Source organism: Melanostigma gelatinosum (genome assembly GCF_949748355.1).
Source record: "Melanostigma gelatinosum genome assembly, chromosome: 4".
Lineage (NCBI taxonomy): Eukaryota > Metazoa > Chordata > Actinopteri > Perciformes > Zoarcidae > Melanostigma > Melanostigma gelatinosum.
The window spans coordinates 29704993-29724497 of record NC_136637.1 but is presented as its reverse complement, the minus strand read 5'-3'; the positions used below and the strand labels follow the sequence as shown (position 1 = coordinate 29724497).

Below are 19505 nucleotides of genomic sequence, written 5' to 3'. Positions count from 1 at the left end.
GGACTTGGAACGAATCAGGTTACCGGCACCTCGACGACGCGTGTTACGCCTGGCCAATCGTAGCGCTTGAATGTGGCACGGGGCGGGCATTGTGAAGGCTTTGCCACGCCCCTTGTTTGGTTGTATCTGCGGCTGCGCACATGACGCACTGAGCTTCAGTGTGTGTAAAAGATGGCTCCCTTTCCAGACGAGGTGGATGTTTTTACTGGCCCGCACTGGCGAATGAAGCAGCTGGTGGGCTTATACTGCGAAAAGGTGTGTAGGATTAAAAGTCGGTCGTAAATGTGGAGTTAAAAAAAGCAATATATGACGGTGTATGTGTGGCCAGGGGACGGCTGAACGTCCGCAGCATTCAGCTAACGCCTGCTAACTGGTTTTAGCTAGCTTAACTAACGGTCTTCAGAGATTCCTTGTTATGCAACATGACTTAAAGCATCACAACGCGGATTCTAGTGTTCCCTGAAACTAACAGTGTAAAAAACATTGGAAATGTACGAGCTGTCTGTAAAAAATAAAAATAAAATAGAGTGAGATTAAGATAAACCGAGTTAGCGACACTAGCTAGCATCGCCAAAACATCCACTGCTCATATTATATAGTTTTACAGTTTTTAATGAACCAGCAAGCATTTTCATATCTGTCAATATAATTACTACACACTATATATAGTGTGTAAACATCTGTATTTATATATATATATATATATATATATATATATTGTACATGACCATACAGTTTATTTAAGTTAGTTTATTTATTTGCACTGTTTGTATAGTTTACAACTGACAGAACACTTATTAGATGTTTTGTTTGTGTTTTATTGTTTGTCTTTACTTCTTTTTACATATATTTATATGGTATATATACACCAATTGTTTCATATACTTGTGTCCACAATAGTGCTGTCTATTTATTATTCTTTTGTTCAGCTTTGTTCTCCTTGTTCCGAGCTGTAGTTCTGTGTCTGTGTACATTGAGATCAATGCTAAAGACCAGAGCCACGTTCCTTGTATGTGCAAACATACGTCATCAATAACAGTGATTCTGATAATGCATGACCGGTGTGTTAATGATTTTATCTTTAAAAGGATATTAGTATAAACACAAATGATGTTACATTGTGTTATGAATGAGTATTTCTTTGTTGTTTTTTCCACAGCTGTCAAAAACCAACTTCTCCAACAACAGTGATTTCCGCTCGTTTCTTCAGTCGCTGTGCGCCACCTTTAAGGAGTTCAAGATGCACGAACAAATTGAGAATGAGTACATTATCGGCCTGTTGCAGCAGCGCTGCTGCACTGTGTACAACGTGCACTCTGACAACAAGCTATCAGAGATGTTGTCCCTCTTTGAAAAAGGGTTGCACAACGTCAAGGTAAATGTGCATCGCTGCTTTACAGAATACCGTAGTTTATTGTTCTGCATCTAGACTTTACTTAAAGGGAAACACGTGCATGAGTTCTGCAGAGCTCAGCTGATAGTTGATGCTCAATGGTGGGGTAACATTCGAGTCATTAGAGTAACTATTATGTTGGCCACAGTACACAAAAGATTGCAGAACCAACATCAGAATTGTTATTATTCATCGATACAAGTTAAAGGTAAATATGGGTAATTAATGTGTATCTTTTAAAAACGTAGAGTAATTTATTCCGTTTTTATCAAACTATTCAAAACAAAGTTTTTGTCGTGATTGTAAGGGGTTATAAACTTGAGGTTTTATTTATTAGAAAAGGTCCAGATGCATAAAGAAGGCTGAATTGTAATAAAAGCAGAGTTGTTTTTTTGTGATCTGCTTAACAAGAGAGAAGACTTATTGTTCTCTCTCTCTCCAGGGCTTTCCAGAATGATGCAATCGTGTAAATCTAAACTTTCACTTTGTCCCGGCCAGTGTTGAAATAGTCGCAATTTTTTTATGTAGTTGGAAGACCTTATTTTGACTTGTCCTCAGTTGTTAAAGAGTCTTTTGCCGAATATTCAACTTGAAAAGGTTGTAGAGCATAATGACCATGTGTAATAGTCTAGCGGGCTGATTTAACTGATGGATGTTGTCGACAGGATTGCATGAATTAATAATTGTGTGTTTCAGAGTGAATACGAGCAGCTTAACTATGCCCGGCAGCTGAAGGAGCGACTAGAAGCATTCACACAAGACTTTCTGCCCCACATGAAGGAAGAGGAAGAGGTGAGATGTTCACATTTATTCTTGTTGTTAATACAAATGTCTTTTAATTAATTTATTCCCCAAAGAATGGGTAGGACTAAATTGTGTTCCTGAACAACAAAGAAACAAATGTGAGAACATGTGCTCACACCGTCAGTGACTTTCACAGCAGAAAGCTGTTTATTGACTGAGGAGGTTCGTTGCAGGTGTTTCAGCCGATGCTGATGCAGTACTTCACCTATGAGGAGCTCAAGGACATCAAGAAGCAGGTGATAGCGCAGCACTGCAGCCAAAACCAGTGGGACTGTGCTGCTGAGGTGCTGAAGGGCTTCAGTCTGTGGAGTCAGGAAGAGGAGCTGCAAAAGGCCTTTAAATATGCCGACCACGAGAAGACGGATTATGGTGAGTGAACGTGTTCCTTCGAATTGTTTTTATGGTAGAAGTCATAAGTAGTTAGAAGGAATGCTTCATGTTTGTCATTCCAGGAGCTGTTGAGTTGAGTTCAGCTGATCGCTATCTGCTCACAGCCGATAGAGGAGTGACCAGTTCTCTGTGTTACTGTGTGCAGCAGGCCTCCAAGTCCGTCTGTCACGCTGACAATGGTTCACACATTTGATCCTTAATTGTGTTTAATTATGGAGCTGTGTGCCTCACTGCGTGGAAGAGACTGGGATCATTCTTCTATGTGTAAAGAAACTTTAGGCTGGACTTAAACATTACTTTCATAACTTTGTCAAACAAAATGTAACACATAAAACATAGATATAAATGCACAGAATTTAAATGTATTATAATAATGGTTTCTGATACCAAGTCGGCCTATTGTCACCGATATCTGTCTCGGTATCGGTGTTCTCTGAAAGCAGCTAGCAGCATTAGCATCAGTGAACACTGAGGCTGCCACGTGGCTGCTGTCAGTACTCAGCTGTTCAGATGAAAGCTGGTGGAGGACAGAATACGTGCAGCGCGACACGCCGGTGTGTTAGTCCTGCGACAGCCACAGGAAGCAGAGCAGCTTCTTCTCTTTATTTATTCAGGGTTCTCATGCATCCTGGGAAAACCTGGAAAACAGTTGACCAATATCCAATTCACTGGAAACACATGAAATGAGAGAAAAAAGAAAATGTCCTGAAAGATATTCTCCTGTTTTACTTGAGCTGAGAATGATGTACTCGTCCATCAGAGATCCCCAAACAGATTACACTGCCGTCTGAAAGAGCTTCTTTATGTGGAGGCTCGTATCAATGTTAGTTTATGGACCACAGCATTTAAAATGGGCTGCTCTCGGTTATGTTGCTGAGAACGCTGTGAACGTCACATGGAACATGTTTCACAAAGTGCATCGTTGCTTTTACAGCCCTGTCTGTGCAATAGACAGTTTGATTTTAGGAGAAGTACAGGTGTCACTCATCGGTCATGAACGATGCTGCGTCCTATTTAAGTGTCGCAGTAAAGCTTTGTTTATACTCGAGCGTGAAGCAGTGCCAAACTATGAGAGTCTTCAGTTTCATGAGAGGATGAACTGTTAGTTTCAGTGTTTGAGTCGGTTAAAAGCGACGCTGTTTTGTCCTCTTCAGACCTGGAAAAGAACAAGAACCCTTCAGCCCACATCTCCCAGCTTCCTGCTGAAATCATGCTGAGGCTCTTCCACTATTTGAGCCCTGAAGATCTGAGTCGCTGTAGTCAAGTGTGCAGCTCCTGGTCCGATCTGGCAAAGACCGGCTCCCTGTGGAGGCACCTGTACCCTGTACGCTGGGCCAGAGGTAGGCCGCTCATTACCTCACGAAGCTTCACGCTCCCTGCAAAAGTAAATACTTAATTGCATTGATTTTAGTCCGTCGTGGTGCTGAATGTTTTTTTGCCTCTCTTCTGTAGGTGATTATTATAGTGGCCCCCCTGGAGTCCTGGACCAGGAGCCAGATGAGGAGTGGGTGACAAGTCGGCAGGACGAGGGTCGGGCCTATCAGGAGTGGGACGAGGACGCTGATGTCGATGAGTCTGGTAAGGAAAGAAAAAGGTAGAATAATATAAAGGAGGGGCCGTGAGCTTCAAACCCTTCAACCTGCTGTTGGCTTTTTTAACTGCCACCTAAAAAAGCACTAAAATGTGTCTAACACTCGTATCAAACAGGGTTAGCTGGGAGGGTTTGACATTTTTAACATTTGTTTAGGTGATAAGATCTGGCTGTGTTTGCTCTCCACATTCACTCACACGCTCCTGTGGTGAACTCAGTCGCCTCTTAAGGCCGTCGGGTCTGGTGAGAGTAAAGCTGAGTTCATACTCACCGTAGAGGATAAATGACGGGATCACGGCCGGCGTGGAGACTCCACAAGTGGTCGTGCACACTTTTTGTGTAACTTGTTGCGTGATCACTGATTAAAAGCATGTCTACATGTCGAGGGTCTTACGGAGACGGTCAGTTTGTTTTTAGAAGCTGCAGAAACACGAGGTGTTAAAAATCTACATTTGAGTAAATATTTATCAGCCAAATCAAATCGTTTACAGGATCTTCAAACTTAGCTTGTTTATAATACATTTAATACTTGAGGTCTTTCTTTACAGGGTTTGTATGAAGACAGTAACGTAGTCCATAAATATGAGATATGAGTTTACAGATGATTCCAGTCCCTCCTCATCATCGGTTACTCTCGTTGTCTTCTTGCTTCTTCACAGTCCATGTTGTTTGGACGCGTTTCGGAGAATAAAGTAACGAACATCGCACAGAGCAGAAACGCTGTCTGCAGAGGCGAGAGTATAAACGGAGCTCCATCTGGGTTGCCGTCTTCCTTTTTCTGTCTCAAAATAAATAAACATCCGTTCTTTTACAACCTCTCCGGACCGAGTCCCTGAGACTAAGGTCTGAAGAGGCTGACCTCATATTTGATGCTAACGTTAGCTGTTGTGGCTAGCCTTGTTCTGTAACCCAACGTTACCAAGAGCTTCTCGGCTACATTACCGTCTTCACCGTATCCCAGCTGCTGGTCCGTCTCACACTTCATCTGGTTGTTGAGGTCGTCGACGCCGTGTTTCTGGTCACCACGTTCATGAGACGTTCCCCCATTTTGGCAGCAAGCTACCTGGAACAAAGGTTTCACGAGTTCTACGTCTGACCTGAACTGTCCATGTTCCTGTTCCTCGTCTCTTCAGATGAGTCTAAACGAGGCTCCCTGGCTATCGACACCGCTCAGCGAGAGAAGAGGCTTCTGAACGGGATCATCCAGAACCTCCTTCCAGCCGTGGGGCCGTCTGTGAAGTCCATCGTTCTGGCCTACAGTTCTACGGTCTCCAGTAAAATGGTATGCGGCGCAAAATCTTTATTTTGACTTCGTAATCGGATGTTATGAAGATCGTGTCTGAGCTGTGATACTTTTGTCCTTTTCTTTCAGGTGCGCCAGATCCTCAGTCTCTGCCCCAACATTACTCGCCTGGACCTGACCCAGACAGGTGTCACCGATTGTGCATTTGACAGGTAAATATTAAAGGTCAACCCGGTCGATTCAGTTTTGTTATGTACGATAAACTCCTCACCGTGTTCTCCCTCTTTCAGCTGGTCGTCTCTCGGAGCTTGTCTCTATCTGGAGCACCTGGATCTGTCGGGGTGTGAGAAGATCACGGACTACACCATGAAGAAGCTGTCCGTCGGTCTGGGCGACCTCACGTCCTCCACCTGCTTTGACCAGCGCTCAGACCGGCGAGCCAAGCTCCTCAAGAGTTCCTCGATCCCCATCACGCTCACGGAAGAGAGGAACCTGCACCCAGCCAGGCGCCAGCGGCAGGCCATCATTTTCAAGCCGGGGCCGGAGCGCCGGGGCGCCGCCGGCACCCCGACGCAAGTGTGGGTCCTGGACACCTCGGACCTCGCCGACATCGAGGACACCGCGGAGTGGAGCCGCCGTGGCGGGCTGTCTCTTCCCGTGGCGGAGAGCTTCGCGGAGGCACAGCTCGCGGGGAGCTCGTGCTGTTGCAGGAGGCGCGGGCACAGGACGGGCCCAAACGCCTCCTTCTTGCATCAGCATTACGCCAGTATGTCGGGGGAAATGCTCTGCGGTCACTCCACCTGCTGCACCGGCGACACGGCCCTCAGGACTTTTGCCGGGCCTCGGTGCGAGTCGGGCTCCACCAGGAGCGGCTCCGCAGAGTTTCGGACTAAATGCTCCTCTTTTGGGGGCCTGCGGTGCCCCGAGCGGGAAAATAGGACTAACCGGTCGGAGGCAAAACGCTCACTGAGGTTTCTCAGTTTCTCCGGATGTTATCAAGTCACAGACCTGGGCTTGAGGTAAAGATCTCTCTCTCTCTCTCTCTCTCACACACACACACACACACACACACACACACACACACACACACACACACACACACACACACACACACACACACACACACACACACACACACACACACACACACACACACACACACACACACACACACACACACACACACACACACACACACACACACACACACACACACACACACACACACACACACACACACACACACACACACACACACACACACACACACACACACACACACACACACACACACACACACACACACACACACACACACACACACACACACACACACACACACACACACACACACACACACACACACACACACACACACACACACATCATTTAACATAGAGGTTAGTATCTTCACACACTGGTGTGTGTGTGTGTGCGCGTGTGCGTTGCTGTATCTGTAACCAGGCTGCACTGTGTGTGTTTCAGGGCTCTGTCGCAGCGTGGAGGGCTTCCTTTCCTGGAGCATCTCAACCTGTCCGGCTGCCTCTTCATCACTGAGGTGGGGCTGCAGGAGCTGGTGTCGGCCTGTCCGTCCCTCAACGACGAGCACTTCTATTACTGCGACAACATCAACGGTAACAAGTGAAACTGTAGCAAACTGCACCGCGTACACAGTCGGAGGTTTTAGCTCACATCGTCTGAAGCAGCGACTCCCAAACTGGTTCCTAAAGAGTGATTTATTTTAGCCACAGATGTGCCGCCATGCCAGAAAATGATGTAATCACGACGCTGAATTTTTGTAACTTGGACCGAGGTTTTCAGACTTGCTTTTACAAAGAAGGCCAATTCGTTTTTATAAGCTTTAGAAACAAGAAGTCTTAAAAATCTTCATTTGCGTCATGATATATACGCCAGGCGCCGTATACGTCTCTGGTAGAGGAGACCTGTCAATCACTGTGTAGCCCCGCCCTAAAGCATCCCCTGCTTTATGGTCTGTGTGACTCTAAATGGACCATAATGTACTAAATGAACATCATGCTGTATTGAAGAAGACTTGAAACTAGAGATTGAGACATAAACTCATGTTTACAATGTTTACTGAGGTAATAAATCAAGAGAGAAGTAGAGTCATTTTCTATAGACTTCTCTACAACCAGAGGAGTCGCCCCCTGGTGGCCACTAGAGAGAATGCAGCTTTAACACATGAAGCTTTGGCTTCATTCTGCAGAACCAGAGGTTACCGTCTGGGAACAATATGTACTTTTTGGGGTGAACTGTCCCTTTAAACATGTGAATGTGAGTAGATCTGTAACAATGTGTTCCAGCTGTAACAAACATCACTAACTCACCTGCATAGTGTCTTAGTGTAAGGAGCAGGTGCTACTGAGGTGGAAGGTAAGTAGGCATTACAGTAGCTGCTATGACGCCGTCAGTATTCACTTCATTTGATGTATTTTTTATGAATATAATGATTGATATTTTTATCTTTCCGGTATTGGTCATGTGTCCTGTAGCTTGTAGTTCCGTAGGTGACCACTGTGTGGTGTTTCTCTGCAGGTCCTCATGCAGACACGGCCAGCGGCTGCCAGAACCTGCAGTGTGGTTTCAGGGCCTGCTGTCGCTCCGGAGAGTGATCCGCCCGGCAACACTCTCCTTAAAACAGAACAAAAAGATAAATATCACGTCTCCTTTTTTATGCACTTTATCCTGTGAATACCGGTTTATGTATTTCATGTCACTTCAAAACAAAATGTTTCTGGATGAAACGTTTTTTGTTGCTCCTGTTATTTCCATCTATATTAAATGGAAATAATCTGCTTAGGAAAGGAAAACACAAAAGGGGTGACGATGGATTTGAAGTGTCTGAACATTTTGTATATACGTCTTCTTCTCCTGCTGTGTTTAGTTGATCCGTTTATAATCTCAGCAAAGTGTAGACCGACATCTTCATCATCAGTTAAACACGCTGTCACTTATTGGAGAGCAGGATTTCAGTCACTGACACAACCAGGAACAGGATGTACAGACATGAGAACTGCTACACGAGTGTATTGTTAAACTCTGTGAAACCAGATGTTCACTCTCACCAAAACAAGCTCTTTCTTCTTCATGAACTCCACTGTTTAATAAACGGACCAATGTGCACCTGAGAGGGACTTGAGCTCATCACTGAGGAGCTTCTAGAAGATTAAGAACGATTCCCTTCAGATTGAGAGAAGTTCGCACTGGTTTCAGGAGATCGTACTTCATCTTCTCTGCAGCAGAAATGTATTTTGTGCATGAAGAGTTCTGTTGGAGATTCATAAACAGAACAATAAAGAAGTGTCTTGGGGTTAAAAGCTCTGTTTATTGTTGTTACTTTTGTGAACACAATTCAGCGACGTAGAAATGTGACATTTTATTGTCTTAAAATACATATATTTGCAGATCACAACATTAATTATTAATGTAAAGACTTTGTTCTGGTTGATGTTCATTTTGAACTGAGTTTAGGATTTATTTTACCAGTGTTATATTTTAGTGTACGGTCTATTTACATATTCACTGCTCTGCTCTCCCGTATGTATGGAAGCCCTGAGAGGACAAGAGAGAAAACTATATCTGGAAATCCTTTTTCTAAATCTGATCTAAAGAGTTTTCTCTGCCGTGTTTATGAGTGACGGGATATTCTAAGTTCCTTCATTTGTATCTTAAACACTTGGATTCAGATTAGTTTTCTTGTCTAAACTCTGCAGTTTGTTGTTGAATACCAAAAAATTCCAGAATAAAGTGCTTTATACAACATGCTTATTAAATATGTATAAAAACAAGTATAAATGAGATAATCATAAAATAGTGCAAATTAAAAGAGGGATAAAATATAACATAAATATTTAATAAAATAATATACATTTGAATAACTGCAAAATGAATAAACTGAATGTAATCAGGAATGTAGTAAATGTATCGTGATAAGCATAATGTATACATATATAAATATAAATATATTTTTTTAATATATACTACATATATAAATACATATATATGTATATACATATATAAATATATATATATATTTTTATATATACATCTATATATGTAAGATCTATTCCTGGGGTATAAACATTTGTAAAACAATAAGTAAAAGTATATAAAGTGTATTTGGTGCAAAGGTTTCTGTGGTCGCTGCACTTCAACGATTGGCTTGTGGTTGCTATGGGAAATATCCACAACAACAGTTAGGGGGTGGAGACTACCGGCCCGTCATTCCCCGTGAAAGATGACGGACAGCCGCATAAACCAATCCACGGTCGAGGAATATGAAGGCGGCCAATGAAACACGCAGCAGAAAAAATTGCGTCATAGTTAGGTAGAGAGCGCAAAGGGCAGTAGCAAGTTACCAGAACCTCTGCGAGACAGCAGCGAAAAAACACACTAATGGTCAGCTAAGTATTTACATATACATAACATATTAACTGTGAACTACCGAAGTGAGCTCCTTTAATTATGTTACTCTGTGTTGCGTTCACTGACAGGACGCATATTTTACGTAGGGAGGTCTAGCGTTAGCTGCTAATGTAACGGTAACGTTAGCTATGTTGCTAACAGGTAGCTCTAACGTTATATGGTGTGTTGTCTTTAAATCAGAATCAGAACCGTTTAATTGCCAAAGTATGTTGCACATACAAGGAATTTGACCTGGTGGAAGGTATATAACATTAACATTAAACAATCAACACAGTGCAAAAAATAGAAACAAATTAAAATGTACAATACAATATAGTGCCCAAACAAACAGATAACAGCACTACAAACAAGTATAATGTAAGTGTAATGTAAAAGTGTCACGTGTATTTAAATGTGGAGACATAGAAGGGATGTGCAGAGGAGTGTGAATGTGTATTTACAAGACGACACACAAGATTACTTTAAATATATATATATATATATATATATATATTTATATATGGACGGACGGATAGATACTACTACCAACACTGAACCCTCAGCTTTCTGGTCAACCCCTGACCAACATGTTCTCTTTGCAGACCCGGCATGAGGAGCCAGCCCTTCCACTAACATGGACAAGTACGAAAAGGTGAAGAAAATTGGCGAAGGTTCATTCGGAAAGGCCATCCTCGTCAGATCCAAACAGGATGGACACCAATATGTCATCAAGGAGATCGGCATATCTGCAGTAAGCTGCTCATGTTACACAAGCTCCACACGTCACCGTTGATGTGAGCTCTCTAAAGCTTCCTTTGCTCCTTCTCTGGTCCTTATCTTGTGACAGATGTCCAGTAAAGAGACGCAGGAGTCTCGGAAAGAGGTTGCCGTTCTTGCCAACATGAGTCATCCCAACATCGTCCAGTACAAAGAGTCTTTTGAAGGTATTCACGCGATCCAGAGAACTCAGCCTTGAGCTGAGAGAGGCACAGACGTAACCTCCTGTGATTGTATCCCGATGGACACAACATGAGGTGTTTACTACGACTTCTCTGAATGTCTTCTTACACGTTTCTTTAGAGGGGGGCTGCCTGTATATTGTGATGGATTACTGTGAGGGCGGAGACCTCTTCAAGAAGATCAACTCTCAGAAAGGAGTGCTGTTCTCAGAGGAGCAGGTAAGCCTCTCCTATTCTTCACACATCATATCAACTAATGCTGCTCCATATCTTTGTATTGAGACCATTTTAATGTCTGCTTTCCTTTGGGTTGTTCAGCCATTAGAATTATAAAAGACGTCGGTAGGAAGTTGATCCTGTATGATGCTGTGTCCCATCTTCTCCCCGCCCCAGGTCATGGACTGGTTTGTGCAGATTTGCCTGGCGCTGAAGCACGTGCATGATCGAAAGATCCTCCACAGGGACATCAAGTCACAGGTACTGCTTCCTGTAGACCTCCTGATCTTCCCTCCTAACTCGCTCATCTGTCCTGTATTTACACGTCTTTTCATAACGTCCACGTAGAACATATTTCTGACAAAAAATGGGACGGTGCAGCTTGGAGACTTTGGGATCGCAAGAGTGCTGAACAGGTGTGTGTGACATGGCGTCTGAATAGATTCACAAATCTCTATAAAGATTTGTGAACAGCAAAACATAATCCTGTCGATTCTCTTTTAATTTGTCAGTACGGTAGAACTGGCGAGAACGTGTATCGGCACTCCGTACTACCTGTCACCAGAGATCTGTGAGAACAAACCGTACAACAACAAAAGGTACTGATGATGGATGCTGTTTGTCGTGTGAATGAGTGTTTATTAGAAACACACCAAACTGGGTGGTGCGTGATCAGGACGTTGCCTTCGGGTGATGTAAAGGTCTCGTGTCTCCTCTGTATTGAGTGAAGCTGCTCGTCTGTTGCTGCAGCAGGATGTCGGTATTGATTTCCTCTTTAAATACTTTAAGTGTGTATGACATTTAATCCACTTTAGTTCCAACCGGTGAAGTCAATTTAGCAGAAACTCAACGTCCTGTGATTAGTTTTCTCAGCAAACATGCGTTTTCTTTCTCCATTTCAGGGGAGACAATAATGTATTAATAGATATTACAATAACATGTCCACAGTTGTTTACTTGCATTATTTGTTGAGAGGAATGAAAGAGTGAAGTTTGGTGAATGTGAGAGCTGCTGAACTCATTGAGAGGAAACGTCTTAAAGAAGTCTGACAGAAGACGAGTTATGGAGGAAAAACACTCGCGACTCTAAATGAACACGTGTATACACTGGCTGGGCCTGTTGTGCTCCCCTCGATGATGATGGAATCATTGTGTCTGTTGATACTTCATTGAATGGATGTAAACCTCAGAACTTACCCCCGTCTGTCCATCTGTTTGCTCTCCCCCCCCCCCTGCAGTGATATTTGGGCCCTCGGGTGTGTCCTGTATGAAATGTGCACTCTTAAGCATGCTGTAAGTATTCAGTGTGTGTGTGTTGATTCATTAATTTCTTTTATCATTTCTTTTACAAAACCTGGAAAACAATGAAATCTATAAATGCAACATTTCTCCAAGTGCTACCAATGTTGAAAAAAAAAATGGAGGTTCCAAATGTACATATTGAACTATTAACTATTTTTACAGCCTCTCTCCTCTCCTCTCTCTCCTCTCCTCTCTCCTCTCCCCTCTCTCCTCTCCTCTCCTCTCTGGTATTCAGAGGGTTAATAACCGCTGCTTTACTACCATCATTGAGTGTGACTGCGTGTATTTCTCCTCAGTTTGAGGCTGGCAACATGAAGAACCTGGTTCTGAAGATCATCCGGGGCTCCTACCCCCCCGTGTCCCTCCACTACTCCCAGGAGCTGCGCTCTCTCCTGGCGCTGCTGTTCAAACGCAGCCCTCGAGAGAGGCCGTCCGTCAGCAGCGTTCTGGACAAACCTTTCCTCACCTGCAGGATAGAGAGGTTCCTCACCCCACAGGTAGAGCGGCACACAGCCGGGTCGCTCTGATACACAACAACAGCACTGTAGTTAAAAATAACATTCACTCTCTACCGATTCCAGATCATTGCTCAGGAATTCCGCCATACTTTTCTTCACAAGCAGCCTAAAGTGGGTTTGGTGCAGGGATCACCAGGTCAGCAAACACTTTTTCTTTTCCTTCCATAAAAGAGAGATAAACTAGTCTCTCTGTGTCCTCAACCGTAGATCAGAAATGTGTCCGTGGAGCTTTGTGTTCCCGCCTTTATTCCAGAGTGTGTTCTTTAAATTTGAGAGCACGACTTACTGATTTCACTTCAGATTTTGTGATGCTCTCCCTCAAAGCCCTGTCTTCAAACTCAAACAGCTCCTGCTCAAGCTGTGTGCATGCACAGATTGTATTGTCGCATGCACAGATTGTATTGTTGCATGCACAGATTGTATTGTTGCATGCACAGATTGTATTGTTTCATGCACAGATTGTTGCATGCACAGATTGTATTGTTTCATGCACAGATTGTTGCATGCACAGATTGTTGCATGCACAGATTGTATTGTCGCATGCACAGATTGTATTGTTGCATGCACAGATTGTTGCATGCACAGATTGTATTGTTTCATGCACAGATTGTTGCATGCACAGATTGTATTGTTGCATGCACAGATTGTTGCATGCACAGATTGTATTGTTGCATGCACAGATTGTTGCATGCACAGATTGTATTGTCGCATGCACAGATTGTTGCATGCACAGATTGTATTGTCGCATGCACGGATTGTTGCATGCACAGATTGTATTGTTGCATGCACAGATTGTATTGTTGCATGCACAGATTGTTGCATGCACAGATTGTATTGTTGCATGCACAGATTGTTGCATGCACAGATTGTATTGTTGCATGCACAGATTGTTGCATGCACAGATTGTATTGTCGCATGCACGGATTGTATTGTCGCATGCACGGATTGTATTGTCGCATGCACGGATTGTATTGTCGCATGCACGGATTGTATTGTCGCATGCACGGATTGTATTGTCGCATGCACGGATTGTATTGTCGCATGCACAGATTGTCGCATGCACAGATTGTATTGTTGCATGCACAGATTGTTGCATGCACAGATTGTCACATGCACGGATTGTATTGTAAATAATGTGGTTTTATATGACGGGCAGAGTAAGCTAGTTGCATTTGATTGAATACATTTATGTAAATGTGTCAACTAAATTATTTCAGGATGGGAAAAGAAAGTATTTTTTATTAATAATGTTTTACCACTATAAGGACAGAATAAGTGAACAATTGTAAATTGTACCACAATATACAGGAGTGTTTGTGTTACTTAGGTCTACACTTACATTTGCCTTGTTGGTGCAATGCAGGTCAGAGGTGTGAAACACCAAGTGCATTTCAGCTATAGGGCCAATAACCTTACGTAGTTGCACTTTCATGATAACGTATTCCTTTACATCTAGTCCTCTGGAGACCAGCAGTGAGTAGACCTCATAGAAAACAGTACTTTTGTAGTAAAGCCTTTTTTAGTGCACATTGTACTGGCTGCTGAATACTGACTTGGATGAATGTTTTTTTTGACCAGCTAAGCGTCATGCCCCTGGCTCCATCCCGCTCGCCCCGTCCCAGAAAATCACCAAACCAGCCAGCAAATACGGAGTGCCTTTAACGAGGAGGAAGGTGTCGGATGCAGCCAAAAGACCCGCCGAGAGGAAAGCAGCTGTGAGGCATAAACCGGTGAGCGGATGGATGATGACTAGTTACTGTGAAAACAAAAAGCTCTCTTTGCTGTGGAGCTCTTGGTCTGTCGTGGCGGAGGCCTCTCCATCTGTGTGCTTGTTTTTACATCATCGTGTGTCATATGTTGCTTAGGCCCCTCCCCCTGCAGCCCCCCAGAGAAGAGTGAGTCAAGTGGAGGAAGAGAGGAAAAAACACGAGGTACAACGGAGAGCGCCTCATCACTTGAATTTACTGTTAGACTCCCCCTTCCCCACATGAAGGTCTCCTCCGACCAGCATGCTTAGTCTTCCCTCCCTCTCATCACGCTTCATCCCCATGTTCACCTGTTTCTCTCATTCCCAGCTTTCTCTGTTAAGCACAGCAGTCCTGCTGCCTCCAACACAGTTTCTTTGAGATGCTTCTTTTTAAATGAGATGCTTTTGCCTCATTCAGGATGGCATGAGGAAGAAACGGTTGGAGCTGATTGAGAAAGAAAGGAAACAGAGAGAGCAGGTGGGTGCATTTGCTAAAGTGTCAGGAGTGATATTCAGTCTGAGGTTGTGAGGTCCACAGCAGAACATCACTTTGCTCCCGTGCTGGTTCTCCTGTCTGTTTCTATGAACTCATCTACTGCAGTAGAACCCTGTACAGCAAAACATCCAAACTATCCCTGTAAGTCCTTCTGTAAAGTGTCTGATGGATCAGGAAGCTGCTGGAAGTGTAACAGTTATGTTTCCTTCAGATGTTCCTGTTGAAAGCGGCGCAAATGAAGAGATATGAAAAAGAAAAGGTAGCTGTCATTCATCACTTCTCATTCCTGTAGCAGGGGGGGGCGTTGGAAAGGGTAACTGTTCTGTATGTCTCCATCTAAAGCTGAAGTAATGAAGAAGCTGTGATCTCTAACAGATCACTCGTATAAACCAGGCCAGAGAACAAGGCTGGAAACACGTCCAGAGCTCTAGTGGAGGGAGCAGCCCAGAGAGGAAGGTACTGGACTCAGTCACCAGAACCACACTTGAATGATTCTATTCGTGTCACTCAGGTCCTGCTTCAGGCTCACAGACGCCTCTTTTGTGCCCTTTACTCAGTGTTTTGTAGGTGGTGGAAACAGGGCCGTCCCATGCTCCGCTCAGGGTCCCAACCCTTCGGCCTGTCTCCCAAGTAAAGCCCTGTATGAGCACTACCACGCTGCTCTGGACCAGATGGCTAAACAGCAGCCCAAAGTCCTCAGCAGAGAGGGCTCCTCAGCAGGACCGGGCAGTCCCATCCGGTAAGGTCCGAGGTGTCTCTGTGGTTCAGGTGGTTTCCTGTGTGATGCTGGTTTTAATGGCGTCCCCTCCGTTTGTGAGAAGCGTACCGTCTGCTGCCGGTGCAGTGCTCCCCGCCCGACTCCTGAACTGTGACGCCTTCAGGAGAGAGCTGCAGAGGCTGCAGCACGTTTCCAAACCAGCCCACGTCAGCCGGTCAGTCGAGCAGCTGCTCAACATCTGGATTTAAACTCCACGTCGCTCAGCTCTTTCTCACAGCGTAGTTATTCATTTACGCTGTTCTGTTCTCAGGCCTCGGGGTCAGGTCGAGGAGTTCTTACAGCGGAAGAGGGACGCCATGCTCAACAAAGTCCGTGCAGAGGGACAGCTGGTACGTAGGGAGACTCCTACCGAGTGTTTAGTCCTGTTACCGAAACACGGAACCGCTCCCAACACATTTAGAACCCCTCGCTTACTGGGTGTGATGCTCTACGCACAGATGTTTTTAAATGTTATCAAACTCAAAGCTCCATTCAGCACGTTGTTTGTGTAAACACTGAAATAAATGGCTCCGTGTATCGTGGAAGGGAAGCAGCAGCCAGGTTTCAGCTCATTGTTTTGGTTTGTGAGGTGACGGGAGTTGAACATATGAGAGGCCCAAATGACTTGAAGTTGCTCCACATTAATAGATGTTCAGCCACTAGGAATGAGCCGAGAGGAAGCGGACAGACGGACTTCCCTGTCAGTGTTCTCGCCTTTTGAACTTGTTTTTGGTGGCAGTGTGCAAAATAATCGGGGGGGACACACGGGTTCCCGTGTCTTCCCACAATTGTGTCCAAAGATTGTCGTTCGGTCCACAGACGGACCTGGAGACTCCGGCTGGATGTCATTTACGGTGGACAGTCGTTGCTCACACTCACTCTTCATATCAGCGAATACGTTTTTGCACTTTTAATCATGGAAACATTAAAAACAACAATTAAAAACATTTTTGGTGACAAATAATTGTCTTATGATTTTATAAACTCCCTGAAATGTTGCTGACATACAGCAGACAAACATAATCATCAACATAATCACTGCCGTTGTGTTTCTGGCCACGTGATGGACATCAGTCCAGTATTTACTGGTCTGGTTTTTTCCAACTTTCTTCACCAGCTGATAACATTGATTGATTTGGGTTTATTGGTGGAAACCAGGTTGATGTGAGGAGTGTACAGATAAAAGAATGAGCTGAAACACCACGTAGAGCTGCAGAGCTGGCTGACTCATTATTATGAATCACCCTTCTATGATTCACATGTCGTGATTTGATGAAACGTTCCCTCCTGGCCCGAGCTCATGACTGTTGTGCCGGTCAGATGTTACGGTCCTTTTATAAAAATGTGGAACGGTAAACAGGGCGCTCGGCAAAACCTGGCAGCGACCTATGGGAGCTGGGCCGGTTCCATCCGGTGCAGGAGACCCCGAGCCAACAAAGAGGAGGAGGTAGGACCCCACAGCGCCCTCACTCACAGCACGTCTGGCTTTGGCTCGTCGTCCTTCATAAGCGCCTCACAAAACTCCCCCCGACCCATAATGCAACCCGGCAGCTCGAACTCATGCTCGCCTGTTTTGCACAACCACGCTGTGGTGTTCCACTGTCCTCACTCTGCCGCTCCAATAATGGCTGCTCACAACAGTAAACAGCATGTGTTTGTTCGTTGTCCCATCTCGATGACCCTCTCCCACCTCAGTGTTGTTGTTTATTGCAGCTGTTCTTTGCTTTGAACGGAGCACATAGACATATGCATCTTCATTGGTAACTGTAAACGTGTTGCTTATTATTCTGGCTGTGTTCATGTGCAGTGCTCCCTGTGTTCTTCATCTCTGCGTGTCGAGCTTGCAGTGTGTAACAGCTGTGTATTTGTTCTCAGGAGTACTTGTCAAGGCTGAGGCAGATCCGCTTGCAGAACTTCAATGAGCGTCAGCAGATCAAAGCCCGGCTGAGAGGAGAGAAGGTGCAGTCCTCGCTCTGAGAGCACACTGTTCACGAGTCTTTTCCTCTTTCACGCTCTGACGCCTCGTCTCCCCGGCTGCTGCTGCTGCTGTGTTTTTATTCTCAGTATGACAGCGATGGTTCTGACAGCCAGGAGTCCAGCGAGGAAGCCGAGCACAGGAGGAAGAAGATTGAGGCTTTAAAAGTGAGTCTGCCTGCAGACTGATTCGTTTCACAAGAAAAACAAACCAGTGACACAACTGTGTGTCGTTCCTTAAAGCTACACAAGAAAAGCACAAAACAAAACAACAATTTGCATCAGGATGAATGGAAACAGCAGCAACTGAAACAGGGGAATTCTTTGGGCAGATAATTCGGCCGGCCTCTTAACATTAAAAATTGTACAACAGATAAACGTGGACAATGTTTGAGCACCAAGTAGCACCCGCCTCCCCTCGTCCCACCGGAGTCCTGCCCTCGAGTGCACAAACCGACCCAGGATGCCACGATGGAGGCAGTGGGCAGGATGTGGGCACCTGAGTCTCTGATCTCCCGGTGCCGGAACAGTCCGAGGCCTCTGTCGTCCTATGAAGCAGGTCCAAGCTGGGCCGGCCGACCTCTTGTCCTGGCTCTCTCTTCTCAGGGCGGTCACACCATACAAGCTCGCCTCTCGCCCTCACTGTTCATATTTCAGAATAAATGTTTGAATAATTGACAACTGCTGGGCATAATTAAGCTTTTAAAAGACCCCCCCTCCCCCCGTGTTTCGCACATTAGATGTCAATCAGCCTAAAGCTGGAGACCATCAGCTTCCAGAATACTTCAGCCGGTGACTTGTTCTCTTGGCTGCTTTAATGAGGATTAGAAAGTCAGAGGTGTAGCTCATCCGATAATCAATTCTCCAATAAGCTGACAACCAGAGAATGAAACACCTCGGTGACCCTAACGTCACACAGTGTGAGGACACTTAAAGAGACAACTGAGACGCTGCTGCTCTCCTTTGCTGACCTTTCTAAAGTTCAGCAGATGATGAAATGTTTGCTCATTGCCTCATGCTTCTCGTCACCAGGCCCAAGCTAACGCCCGCGCTGCCGTACTGAAGGAACAACTAGAGAAGAAGAGGAGAGAGGCTCACGTGAGGGAAAAGAGAGCTTGGGAGGACCATGTAAGCGCTGATCCTTCTTTCCTACCATTACCTGTCCTGACCGGTGCATGAGTGGACACTAATCTTGGGTGTATTGTGTGTTGTGGAAGCTTGCAGCTCGGGGGATGAAGGCTGGCATCGCGGCAGCAGGAAACGTAGCATCGGCAGCAGCATCATCATCATCTACCTCCTCCGGTCCTCCTCCACAGCCGAGTCCCTCGCAGCCAGACCCAGCTGCCGAAGCTCCAGCGCTGCCTGCAGCCATATCCATGACCGCCGCCCTGAAGAATGTCGGAGCGGTCAGTACACATTCACGACATTCTGGGAATTCTCTGCTGGAGGAGGTCAAAGTTAGATTTCTGCACATGTAGAACGTAAATCATAACGGAACCCTCACTGGATCATTTACACCAGTTTAAAGTATTAAACACGTACATAGTATTTGTCTATATGCTCTTCAGACCTGGTGTTTGTGTGTTTGTGCAGAGTGTGAGATAAAGCTTTGATGAGGTTGGGAACCGCTGTCCTACGTGATGGTATTGTTTTATTTGATGTACTTCTCAGTTCTATCAGTTATCATTTTG

The 19505-nt window shown here is 45.0% G+C and overlaps 2 protein-coding genes across 5 annotated transcripts in view; both read left to right on the top strand.

Moving 5' to 3' along the window:
* The first annotated feature begins 149 nt into the window (after positions 1–149).
* Positions 150–8743, top strand: fbxl5 (F-box and leucine-rich repeat protein 5). Its single transcript, XM_079267332.1, has 11 exons — positions 150–255; positions 1160–1375; positions 2090–2185; positions 2371–2566; positions 3742–3927; positions 4040–4165; positions 5312–5460; positions 5551–5633; positions 5712–6440; positions 6907–7055; positions 7978–8743. Exons 1-11 carry the CDS (start codon positions 172–174, stop codon positions 8052–8054), a joined length of 2091 nt encoding a protein of 696 aa, XP_079123458.1. The 5' UTR covers positions 150–171; the 3' UTR covers positions 8055–8743.
* Positions 8744–9819: 1076 nt separating this feature from the next.
* The window catches only part of nek1 (NIMA-related kinase 1), a 19197-nt gene continuing 9511 nt past the window's right edge, over positions 9820–19505 (top strand). The window contains exons 1-23 of one of the 4 annotated variants that reach the window (XM_079267738.1): positions 9820–9840; positions 10449–10597; positions 10694–10790; positions 10927–11024; positions 11199–11282; positions 11370–11437; positions 11534–11620; positions 12259–12313; positions 12619–12819; positions 12904–12976; positions 14419–14570; positions 14706–14771; positions 15006–15065; positions 15295–15342; positions 15459–15539; positions 15641–15822; positions 15905–16015; positions 16112–16190; positions 17201–17287; positions 17716–17799; positions 17905–17982; positions 18847–18942; positions 19032–19220. In XM_079267738.1, the coding sequence (XP_079123864.1) occupies positions 10481–10597; positions 10694–10790; positions 10927–11024; positions 11199–11282; positions 11370–11437; positions 11534–11620; positions 12259–12313; positions 12619–12819; positions 12904–12976; positions 14419–14570; positions 14706–14771; positions 15006–15065; positions 15295–15342; positions 15459–15539; positions 15641–15822; positions 15905–16015; positions 16112–16190; positions 17201–17287; positions 17716–17799; positions 17905–17982; positions 18847–18942; positions 19032–19220 (2193 nt within the window). In that variant the 5' untranslated portion in view covers positions 9820–9840; positions 10449–10480. The remainder of the gene's footprint in view (positions 9841–10448; positions 10598–10693; positions 10791–10926; positions 11025–11198; positions 11283–11369; positions 11438–11533; positions 11621–12258; positions 12314–12618; positions 12820–12903; positions 12977–14418; positions 14571–14705; positions 14772–15005; positions 15066–15294; positions 15343–15458; positions 15540–15640; positions 15823–15904; positions 16016–16111; positions 16191–17200; positions 17288–17715; positions 17800–17904; positions 17983–18846; positions 18943–19031; positions 19221–19505) is intronic. The other 3 variants (XM_079267739.1, XM_079267740.1, XM_079267741.1) reach the window with 3 other exon arrangements.